The 13,202-nt window shown below is 32.0% G+C and overlaps 1 protein-coding gene across 1 annotated transcript in view; it reads right to left on the bottom strand.

Annotated features, from left to right (window-relative positions):
• LOC124366470 (ADP-ribosylation factor 1-like) overlaps positions 1–13,202 on the bottom strand; it is a 42,559-nt gene that overhangs the window by 22,325 nt on the left and 7,032 nt on the right. The window contains 1 exon segment of the mRNA XM_046823051.1: positions 517–690. Coding sequence (XP_046679007.1) covers positions 517–664 — 148 coding nt within the window. The 5' untranslated portion in view covers positions 665–690.

Raw genomic sequence — 13,202 nt, 5'->3', positions numbered from 1 at the left:
CCATGCAGTTACATAGTGTGCCGAGGCTGACTGGTCAAGGCAATGTTGCGAGGTTTTATATAATTTAACCTATCTTTTTCATTTATTAACATAATTTAATAATTAGGTACTTCAATGTTGCTTTTATTCAATAAATGGATGTTACAGTTTATAATCATTATTAGCATAGTTATATATTAAATATACATATATGTATAAAGATGTTAATTCCATAAACTAAAAAATAAGAAACTATTTCTTATCTAATATAACAATTTATTAAGTTACAACATTTGAATACGTGTTTTGAGATTCCACCATTAGTACCCTCTGTTTTAAGACGTCTATTTGTACAGAGTAGAAATTATTATAAACAAATTCTTTAGAGTTTAGTGGGAAATCCATTCAAACTAAATCTTTGTAGTTAAGCCGTTTGACCATTACGACATTTCAAAACCCAATTCTTCAATAGCTGCCCAAACAAATTTTACCACAACAGTACAAACAAAACTTAGTAAACTTATTTCTAAAACTCACCAATAGTAGGAATAGTTGTAACAATTTCTCCTAATTTCAGCTTATATAAGATTGTGGTTTTACCAGCCGCATCTAACCCTACCATTAATATCCTCATTTCCTTCTTGCCGAACAGGCCTTTGAAGAGGTTGGCAAACATATTCCCCATCTTTGATTATTTAATTCTACTTTCCTCTGCAACAGAAAACAAACAAATATTAATCATGAGATTACACAGTAGCACTGTTAGGAACTGTGAACAGTGCTCTAACAACAATTTAACATACAAGAGATTGCTATTGAGAAGTTTTCTACCTGAGAGAGATGAGCATATTAGTTATGTAGTAAATTAGCCAATGTCTCTCCCACACGTTTATCCCTACATGCATGTGGATGTTACTTTCCATATGATCCTAATACAATTGTACATTTCAGTTTCTACACAAATCCCATGACTTCATAACCTTACATCTTTTAACATCATAATACATAATCCTGTATTACAAACATATACAATACACATATGTGAATTACTCTATCTAGTCATAAATAATAATAAATGTAGAACAGAGGCCAGCCAAGGCCACTGAATAGAGATAAAGTGACACAAGCTGTAATGATAAGACCAGCTGCACACAGTCCAGTTAGTGTGGTGGCAAGTGATTGGTCATTATTTCATGTGAAAACTCGGTACTGACTTTACTATATCACAACTATCTTTCGTCTAACTTACAAGACGTTATACCTGTTAAACATTGCGCACTGATAACTTGGCCTACCATTTTTGGCTTAACGCTTACTGGTCAATAATTTAAACACCACTAATCAATACAAGTTGTTTTATTGTCCACGAAATACAGCCCAAAAAAAAGTCTTATAGCACAAAAACCTCCCAAGTTTGGCTAAATATGTAACAATAAAAAGTGTCTGTATTTCTTCATAAAGGGAGTACCAGTCAAGTTTATTGAACACTCCTTATTCTAAAAGTTTCTTACATAACTTATAAATGTGTGTTAAACAATAATGAGGCTCTAATTTACCTTGTAAAATATATACACTAGTTTATCATAAATATTTACACAAATGACAAAAGCAAATTCTTTGAACAAGCCAAGTTTATTGTAAAGTAAAGTTTATAAATCACAGTGAATATATTTTATTGAAAATACAGAACATTGTAATACAATTATACTAAAATTGACATGCAAACATAAATCTAGCTATTTAAAAAAGGATTATTTAACAGTGTTCTACTCTCTTTAAATATTGTATCATTCACCAAAGTGTTACCATAGTCTAGTGTTAAATTATATATTATTTATGTGTAAAAGCATGCACTTCATATGCAGATGCTTGTACACAAATGCACAGCCTTACACACACATTTCTTCACAAACTATCAATGCAGTCATCTCTCGCCATGTTGCTCTGAGATAAGTATGATTTTTATGAAGATACTAGATTAATTTTTATCCACTGAGCTCATTCTTATTTTTCATAACCTTTTTTTATATAATTTTATAGTAATCAATCAAAACCTCATATAAAAGCAAATTTTATTTATTGATTATGTTCTGTGTGCTTTTAAATATTACAAATCTTACTTAATCTTACAAATCATGCTATAATTATTTTTCAATATTAGTGTAAACTTTTTAAATTTTCAAATAATTTGGTCTAAATGAAGTAACACACCACTTTGTTACATTTATTAATATTGTTTTAAAATTGAAAAAATAAGAAAGGAGTAAATAACCACTAATTTTAATGTTTTGTGTGGTGTATAGAACATATATTATACAACAACAAAAAAAGAATTTCATGATTATCTTTTTTCCTATTGTAGATATTTCAGTTTTTGTAAAACAGCATTTCGTGTAAAAACTCACTTTAACATTTTTTCTTTGCCCCAAATGAACAATCGGTAGTTTTATTTTTTTTTTCATTATTTCTGTTCTTTTCATGTACACATAAAAAGTTTAATCTAAATTGATTGGTAAATAAGAGATATATATTTTTTACCATCGGAGAACAAGTTTCATTTCTTGCAGCTGAACAATAAAAAATCACAAAATTCCTGAAATTTTAAGACCTTGTAAAATCCAAACCATAAGAGACACAAAGGCAAGTTTTTTTGCATGGTTACTTAGATGAATGAATAGAACACCCATGCCAAGTTTCATAAAAATCTGGTTGTCAAAATCCTTTTTTTGACATTGAATATGGAATGACCCTAAATAATATGAGATAAACTTTTGTAATAATGTAAAATGGTGATTATATGAGAAATAAATAAGTAGACTTCTCAACTCATGTAAGCTCCTAACCATCATGTGAAGAATGAATAATACATGTATTTATTTAATTTACAAACTGATGTTATGGTTAGGGATATCCTTCATTATAAATACAGAAGAGAGGGTTCCTTTCATTTATCCTTTGTTTCTGTAAATAATTTTATAGATTTACCATTTACTATAGATCAATACATGCAAGGCTCCATTGGCATTTTTAATTATCTCTGATGTGCTTCTTCTTATGATATCTTAATCTCTAATGTACAGTAAATTTAATTTGTTTTACATAGTTTCATTTATAAGAATGTTTCTATGGATGTAATTTGTGGTGCAATTCAATTTGTCTAAGTTTTCTGGTAAAGCACGAGCTTCCTTTCTCGCATGGGACAAGAAAATTGGTTGGTTGACTTACAATTAATCGTAGCAAAAATACAGTTTTTTATGAAATCTACATCACCAAGGATATTGTATTGATTATGGCATTTCCGTAATACTTTTGAAGTTTTCCGATGGCAATATCCTTGAGACAGCCTCAGTTTTTCATCTAATATGATAAAAGTTTTTACAAGGTTCTCCAACCCCATATTTAGATGGTAACTGCATGATTCACATGCTCTTACTTTTCAATTTGAATGTCCTATCCATGAGGCCTACAAATTCTAAATGATTCTAAACGGTCTTAAGTTCCAGAGTTCCTAACAGTCTATAACAGAAAAGAATATTCTTAGAACACTTAAACATTCCTTTAACAGTTCCAGATTCCTTTACTGGAGAGAAACCATTGCTAGAGGATGTTCCCTAGCACAGTAGCAGGTGAGCTCATCACATTGAAATAAACATAACCTATAAGACAAAAATTGAGAACAGCTTCAATAGTTGATTTTAATCTTCACTAACTAATGCAGAGCCATTAAGTTAAGTAACCTATTGTATATCTAACGATGTCAACGATTTGTGCAGAAATGGACAGATGCATCTACAAAATGAGCATTGATTTTTAGATCTTGGGTACGACACAAGCAGGGGCGGTAAGCGTCCAACGGTATGGTTTGCTAAATAATGAGCATAAAGGGTATGTTTGCTAAATATATCCCACTTGTATCATATCGGAGCTCTTACTTTTAATCGGCCTGTAGGAGCAGTTCACGCGAGCGAGAATTGCGCCAGCCTAATCACAGCAACTCGTGACAATCGGTCCTGCCGCATACACTGAAATCGACCGCTCCTTGTGAAAGCAGCAATGCTCACTTATTTGCAACTCCAACTTATTATAAGTCCAACAGATGAGCAGTTGGTGATAGAGAACGAAAAGCTGAGTTCAGTGTTTTGTGGCTGTGTAAGATCTGCCTAAGTAGCGTATTGAATCACATTATGGAGTGGTTCACATGAGCAAGCGCGACCTGGCCGCTCGCAGCTGACTGCAACGGACAGGCGCGACGATCGGAAACAACCGCCCACCACTACAGGATCATAGCCAACAGCGGCAACGTAGTACATAAGTGGGAGCATTGGAAGGATTCAGAAGGGCTACCAGTCGATCGCAGAAAGTGGTGGACGCTCCAATCTTCTTGTAATATGAATGCATATGTGTTCGGCATTCCTGCAGTCAAGTAGAATCGTAATCCCATTAAAATTGTACTAAAAATATATAAAGATGAATGTAAAAACAAATACTTATAAAAAACAAATAGGTAGGGCTCATAGTTATAACTGATTATGTAGGCTATACATTATTTTCTTTATTACGCCCCAAGTAAGTATTTTAGTATCAATAACATTATAAACCATTTTTAGTAGATACTATTTAAATTAGATTAAATCTATATTTAAATCTATATTTTATCTATATTTATATCTATATTGGCTTATTTCTTCTATAAGAAGTAAGCCAATCAAAAAATAAATTTTTTGGTTTATTTATATGTTAAGCTAGAATGAAGCAAGAAGTTTATATTTAAGTAATATTCTTTTAACAGCAAATACCATAACTGAATCATGCGAATTAGTACTGAAATTTAGGTGTAATTTACCAAACCAAATCATTATTAAATGTGATTTTCTTGCCTTGAAAAAACTATTAACACTGGTGAGAAAATCTACTTAATAAGTACTATAATTACAGTAAAATAAATACCAATAATAAATTATCAGGTAAGTAATGACCCATAAGTATGGGTATATTTTTCTAAGGTCACTATATGATTATAAGTGACAAAAACAATCAAATGAAAATGAATAGAAGTTTTGATTTGGTGTTAAGTCCATAGATATCATGTATTATTTCAAATAAAAAACGGTAAAATATTTAATTATATTGTACAAAAAGTAGACTAATCCAAATAATTGAGCATCTATAGAATCCTCTCCAACCAAATCCATCAAAATCCATATTCAAGAAAAATTTGTACACCCAAGAGGTTTGCCGATTGACTGCGAAACACTGCTGTCAACTGCTATCTAGTAGTAGTGGCGGTTGTTTACGATCACCACTCCTACACGCAACGGTCGGCTAGCTAGCGCTTGCTCAAGTAAACCGCTCCATTTAATCTGGTACACTAGTAAATAGCGCCAAGACCAATCGCCGCGATTAGGCTAGCATGAATACAAGAAATAAAGATCGAAATGACATGACATTCAACAAACACATTTTTGTGTCAGTGTATCATAAGAACCTTTTACTATTTGCAATCACTGTACTACTGACTAAAAGTACAATATACAAATACAATTATGTAAAAATGTAATAGTGTCTCTCCGTATATTTGTGTGTATTACTCAATTACATAAAAACTAATGGTTCGATTGTACTGAAATTTTACGTGGACGTTCTCAAGGTTCCTTGTTAACATATGAGTCTATTCTAATTTTTAAATCTCTCCAGGCTATGACCCGCTGGTCTTGATAAACCCTCTTTTTGGTTTAATCACCAGATAGTAAATGTGTTTTTAATCACCTGTCAAAGTCAAGAAATAATTAGTATAGGCTAATAATTTATACACATTTAAATAGGTGGTAGTAGTTATTTATCTGTCAAAGTCGGTTACACTTTACAAATGTCATGTTACATGCAGAAGTTTTCTGTGTCTGGGTTTGGTTTTATTGGGATTTTATCAACTATAATAAAATGTCATCATTTTATTACATCATAAGTGTGTCATCATTTAGTGTGCCCTTAGACTTAGGATTTCTCCACACTAGCCTAAAATAGTTCAATTGTTACTGAAATCGTTGGAGCTATTAATAAAATATCATTAAATATAATTTTTTTAAATAGTAAAGTAGCAGAAATTTTATTTCAAAACGAATATAAACTAGCTTTTATATTATATTTTCAAATAAATCCAAAAAGATACATATCTGTCAGCCACTTGCTTAACTAAGCCTGCATGTAACTTTTTTAAATGAAAATCTTAAATCAACCTTTCACACAAAGAATTAAAAATTAGTTTACAGATAAATTCTTAAAAAATGTTCTTAGATTTAGTAATAATAATACATACTCAAATGTGTATAACAAAATAAACTAAAAGATTTCTCTCACAAGAAGAAACTAAACCAGGAAAGTCAACTAAAATAATGTCTTGAAAAAAAAAGAAAGATGAAGTTCAAATAAAATAAAAATGCATTAATAATTTTTCTAAAATTTATAAATAAATGTTTCAAGTTCAAAACTTTACGCTTCTAAAGGATATTACTGTGTTATGAAATTTAGAATTTATATGGATACAACAAAATTTAAAAATTTACTTTTTATAATTTAGATAAATAGACTACTGAAAATTACTAGAAAATAAATAGAAAATTTGAACAGATTACAAAAATTGGACAGAAGAATTTTGTTGAAATCCTGAAAATAATACCAGGAGACCAACCAAACCTACTATTTTAGCTGAACATATACTTTTAAAACTGTTAACTGATTTAATTGGGGATTGAAGTGGTAAGAAGTATAGTTTATGTTTATTACATTATATATAATGCATACAATACAGAATTACCATGTATCTTGAAGGTTGATGCTATGACAAAGCATATATCACAGCCGCTGAAATTGGCATGAAGAAGGAATACAACTGCCCATGGTCTGAGTCACAGGTGCCGCACATGAGAAATAACTGTGTCAGGAATATAATTCATGTGCAGCGTGAGCCACCTATATCCATGACTCAAACATGCACAGTTATTTTCCTTGTTCATGCCGATTTCAGCTGCTGCCATATCTACTAAATTATTGCATCAGCCTTTAAGGTAAGGTTAGACTTTACATTTGTCGTGTTTAGGAGCTTCATTCAATTGAATACTGATCTTATTTAACATGAACAGTTTGTGGCACATCATTGGTAAACTCAATGTAACAAAAACTTAAAAAGCTAACTAACCTTAGTGGTGCTTGATTGAATTCATTATAAATAAATTACTATGCAAGGGAGTGTTTTGAGTTTAACACTTTAAGTGAGCCATGGGTCTGGGAGTTGTTAACTGAGCCATCCGGGTCTCTGAGACCGGCTGAATGTTTTTTTTATTTTTTAAAGCATTATATAATATTTTTAAATCCACAGTAAAAGGATAGTATTGGGCGATATAAATAAAATATCATTTATACATTTTTCTGCATTTTATTTATGAACATAATGATATAAAACTTGGTTTAAATCAAAAATTCTTGTGTTTCGTTTACTAAAGAAACACTACATGTTTGCTTATTTTTTTAAATGTTATGAATACAAAATATAGAAATGGAAAAGTAATTATTATTAAATAGTATAAAATAACACTGAATGAGACACACATATTTTTCTGTTCAAAACTTATCTTAGACACAGTCTTTCGCACAGTCATTGCAGACTTTTCGACTGCATTCTAGACAAATGGCACTAGAACATTTAATACATTTATACTGGGTCCTTCCGCTCTCGAGCAGACGGACACTTACTACAAGTTTTTCTTTTTTGTAAACGGTCAGAAGGAATTCCTTCCACTCTTGCTTGAAGAGGGTTGTTTTCACCCAGTGACTTCAAGATACTTTCTCTCAATTCTCGTCGGAGATTAGGAATTTGTAATCTCCTTTGAAGATGAGGCCTGATTAGGTCATTCCCTAAAGCTTTTGACAAAGTTGAAACGTGTCATCACCGGAATTCCAACATAGCACATGTAGAGAATATAGCTATTTATGCTAGCAATGTTCAGCAGCCTGTAAAAGACAGCTAAAGGCCACCGTCTTGTTTCTTCTGTTGGATGAATAGATCGAGCATTTCATATCCAAAATATCCACTCCACATTTTGTGACATTATAGAAACATATAATTTCAGGCTTATTTTTCTCTTCGTCAGTATGCACAGAGTGGTGCATTGATGATACTAATACAACTGATTTGTTGACATTCGGGACAAATGACAATAAAGTCTTTTCTCCATTGAAACCATAAAGTGCCGATCCAACTTCTCTATCAGGATTTTGGAGAAACTCTGGTGGTATTTCCCTCTTATTCTTTTTTAGGGTCCCCCACGTATGTCAGATGTTTATTTTTTAGTTCGTCAAGAAGCTCTATACTGGAAAACCAGTTATCTCCAGTGACATTTTTGTTTGTACCTTCAATGGGTTTGCACAATTTGAGGACAGATTGAGTTGGTACGAGGAGCCTTTGTTCTCGTTGTGTCAAGCCTTTCCCATCACTCCCTTTGCCTGAGTATATGTATGCATTTACAAGATATGAAGTTTTCGAATCAGTTAGACACATAACTTTTATTCCATACTTTTTGGGCTTTTTCGGCATATAAACCCGAAATGGACACCTTCCACGAAATGGGATTAGCATTTCGTCAACTGTAACTGTGCTTGACACACAGTACTGATTTTTGAATTATCAATGAACTTTGTAAAAAGTTCGGAAACAGCTGCTGCTTGATCCTCCAGCTTTTCTTTGATCTCTTGTTCTTGACTCATCAAATCTTAAACATGACATAAGCACCATATATCTTCTTTTTGTCAGTGTTGATTGAAAAATGGGCCTGGAAGTAGCATCCTGACTAAAAAAGAGAACCAATATCTTCGTCATTTGATTTTAACACAGATGCTAATAATAATAACCCTAGCAAAGCATTAATTTCCAAAATATCTGTGTCTCTGTACGTACTTTTATTTGTATTTACTCCTAAATTTTTCTCTGACAGATCGTATTTTGATATTAGTATTTGTCAGTACAATGTTCAACATTTCGTTATCAAATAGAAGATTCCAGACATCTAATTTCTCAGGACTGTTGCCTAAGGTCCTTGCAGGACCTCTTAGACCTGGTAGGCCACCTCTTACAATGTTGTGGGCTGGTGTTCTTACATTTCTTCGAGGTTCTTGGCTGGACCATTCAAAACCAGGCTCAATAATTACATTATTCCTTTTTCGAGGTTTGCCATAATATATAGTCGGTTCCTGTACATTATGTTCATGTAAAGTAATGTTTCTCTCACCTTCTTCGTTGCCTTGTTGAATGGTGATGGGCCGCTCCAACAGTTCAGCATCACTTTCATCATCACTGGAATCACTTTGTTCGTTAGGTAATACATAGTCTGGGTCGGCATCAGAATCGTCTATTTCACCTTCATTATCTGACCCTTCTAAACTAGATTCCTCATTTAACATCATACGTACCCGAGACTCAAAAACTAACGGAAGTTACATTTACAGATCGACTAGTTGAAGGACGATCCAATTTCACTACAATTAGTTCACGTCTGATAAGTAAGCTATCCGGTATATGGGACCGGTTATGCGCCACTCGATAACTGAGCGATCCGGTACGAGAGGCCGGTACGTTTTACACAAGTGGTGTGTCACAACAGAATGAACGATGGAAAACTGACTAAACTCTAGCGCTCTATGAAGAACAAGACGTAAAAGTCAGGTACCGAACCCGAGAATGACCTTGACCGACCAGTGTAGCCACCATAGAAATCTAAATTTACCCCCCGGTCTGTGAGACCGGTGGCTCAGTTAAAGTGTTAAAAGTGTTGAATTACAGAATACTACAGAAGCAATTTGTCAGTTAGATAAATGTTGAATAAAATTAATAGAATTAAATAATATTAAAAAAATAAACTTTTTTATGGAAGGCCTCAACATGCGAGAGATTGCAACCATTAAAGGAAAACAAAAAGTAATAAAAAAGTAAGTATAAGCAAATTGCCTTGTGACCCTTCACGTCCAGGAAGGGGGTGCAACTTTTTGCATGTTACAAAAAGATAAATTACCTTTATTTAAATAATGCAGATAATTCTGTTACATTTTAACCAAAGAAGGCATGCAAATTTACTGTAGTGGCAAATTGTTTTATAGGGTACCAGTTAATTTATTTTTCTTAAACTTAACTACAACCAATGTTCCACATGTAACACTTAATATATAATTTTTCTCACAAAAGAACAGAAAAACACGTTTTGTTGAATTATTTTTGCTTACTTTCAATATAATTCTTCGCCATGTTCGCTACCGGCATGTAAGAAAAGCTGTCACCAAATAATAGTTGACATGCCAAACTCTCTCCATAGAGCACCCTTAACTAATTGTTGACCCTCGGGTTGAATGCACTGTACTAACATCAACCATCATTGACAAGAAACCAACTTTGTTTTATCGCCTCTTACACAACATTTGGGGCTATGTTATCAACTAAGTTTTTGTTTATCAGTCTACAAGGATGTTTAAAAATTATGCTAGCCACATGACCTCGAGTGGGATAATGTTTAATGGCTGCCTATTTTAACATCCTTATCTTGGACCTAAATTTCAGAAAATGGGATTCATTAAGGTGTCCAAATATTGAGTTTATGGATTATATTGGATGAATCAAAAACATATTCAAAATTTGTAATATAAGTTGTTGTATTTAGTTGAAATGATAAAGTTATTGGTTGATAAGTGGTGTTACTATACAAAATATGTCCACTACATCAACTATAATTTACATCTGACCAAATTTATTCTCTGGAAGAATTCAGGACACGCACCTGAGTCTTGGAACACTTGAGCTACTAACTTCGCTACAATGATTGTACATTTGATTTTAATTTTAAACATTTGTATTTTACAATTAAATAGTTTTATTTATATTTGTATATATTATTTTATATTTTATTGCAATTATATTGTATTTTTGACACTATTGCTGTTCTCTAAGAATATGCTAATAAAGGAGTTTGTCTATTGTCATCAGTCTGTGAGAAAAGTAACATATTTATATAAATGGTAAGGTACGCTTTAAACCACCTTACTTTATGCCACTCATGCATAATGTAAATTAATACATTATTTATGAGTACAAATTAGCCTACGTGATGATCTTGAAGTTAGATACCACTTCTAGAGGGGCATTTTTGTTTTGTATCCACCAGAAGTACAAGGCAGTGACGAAAACACCACTGAAGCCCGCACTAAGGGCCATAGACATTTCTGACCATTACTTTTCCCAGCTTATATCACTTTGGACAATCTGATATATTATTATTTCTTATACACACACTACATCGTTGGTGAGAGCCTAAAAACTGTTTGTGGAAATAAGATTTATACCAATAGCCTACATAAAATTGGTAAAAATGTACTTTACAAAGTTGTTTAGATCATTCCAGGTAACATATAACGTAATAAGCAGCCACCAACACAATAAAATCATTGATATTTTATAACAAACAAAACAGTTAAAAAATTTAGTTATCTTAATTTTTACTATTTTAAAAGATAAACGTGTAAAAAATCAACATCGGTTAAATTCAAACTCAAATGGTCCATGCCAAGATCAGTAAGCGGAAATTGAAGTGAACCATTTGGCTGATAAAATAAAAAATAGATGTTATGTTTCCATCCCACTTAAAATATATTGGTCTAGGTTGGAGGCTGAAGAGCTAATGACTTCCATTGATTTCCGGTATGTGAGCCCTATTTTGTATTCCCAACGGTTGTCGTGGTAATCTCAGCCTTCTTTTTTCCTTCTGGTGTAGGCAATGGAGAGAAAAGGATATATGTGATGTGCTAGTAGAAGGAGCACATGTTCTCATACATTTTTTTAAGCTGATTACAAGTCAAAACAAGTAAAATTGGTTAGTGAATGTGATGTAGGCCTATAATTTTCGAATACAAAACTTGAAGAGGAATGAGTAAATTAATTAAACTCGACATAAAATATTGGTGAGTACAGTGTTATAGAAACAGGACTACACTGAAATTATTTTAAATGATATTATAAATCGATTTAAAATAGAAATCACACAGACAAATAAAAACAATAATTTGGAATCAAAAGAAATTATTAAGGAATTCAATAATAATGGTTTTAAAGAACATTTTAATGACTAGATGTCCCGGTTGTCTTAACTTTATTGTGAATTGAACATTTATTTTATTATTCACACAATTAAATTAAACAAACTACACAATTAAATTAAACAAACTACACAATCCGAACTTCTATATATGATGCACAATGGGTGTGGCAGTTTAATACAATAAATTTGAACCAACAATAATATGATCAACCTCATATAGCACCACCAACATGGGGAATTAACAACGCAATAAAAACAGAACTACAACATATGCCGCAACCAACATAGGCCTACTACAGATATACATCCATTCAAAACTATCTAATTACTAATCCACAACAATGTCTGACAGCTTGTGACACAAATAACACATGAACATCGTTATTGTACTAGCAACTATTACTTAAAATACCATTCAAATGATTTTACTTTGGTTGAATTAATTTGGAACAATATTATTATTCAATAACCCAACATATATTATTCAATTGCCAATAATTCATTGTAAATAACTATATTTAGAATGTTTTTCCATTTGATAGTTTAGGTATTTCTAATGGATAATTCGGTACCCGATTTTAATTCACAGTGGATGCTTACTATACTGCAGCCAATGTGGATATTCTTATTTTGAATCAATTTGTAAGTAAGTATTACTATTTACATGATCAACTAACAATTAGCTTATCACAACTTTTATTTAAGTTTAATACTAAATAATGACTTTGACTTATTTTTCAATAGTCTATTACTATCAGATCTACCAAACAATTCACTATAAAATAATTAGCAAGGCAATTATAATAAGTATACTCATTAGGTTTTGCTTGTTTCATGAATATTAGTAAATATCACCATAAATTGCCAAATTTTAATCTTTTAGTAAGTTATTATAAGAGAGATCATTAGAACTAAAAATAGACCAACGACTGTCCAAGTTGACATGCCAGCTTCAATTGATCTTGTAGAATACTGTGTTACATGAAGCAGAGTATAAGATACTGTATGCCTATGCCTAAATGAATGGGTGGTTATTGATTTTATTTTTTCTAACAAACTTATGAAATCACAGTAGACTTTAATAAGTTACCTACA

Source organism: Homalodisca vitripennis, chromosome 7 (assembly GCF_021130785.1).
Source record: "Homalodisca vitripennis isolate AUS2020 chromosome 7, UT_GWSS_2.1, whole genome shotgun sequence".
Taxonomy (NCBI): Eukaryota; Metazoa; Arthropoda; class Insecta; order Hemiptera; family Cicadellidae; genus Homalodisca; species Homalodisca vitripennis.
This window is presented reverse-complemented; position numbering and strand designations above follow the sequence as displayed.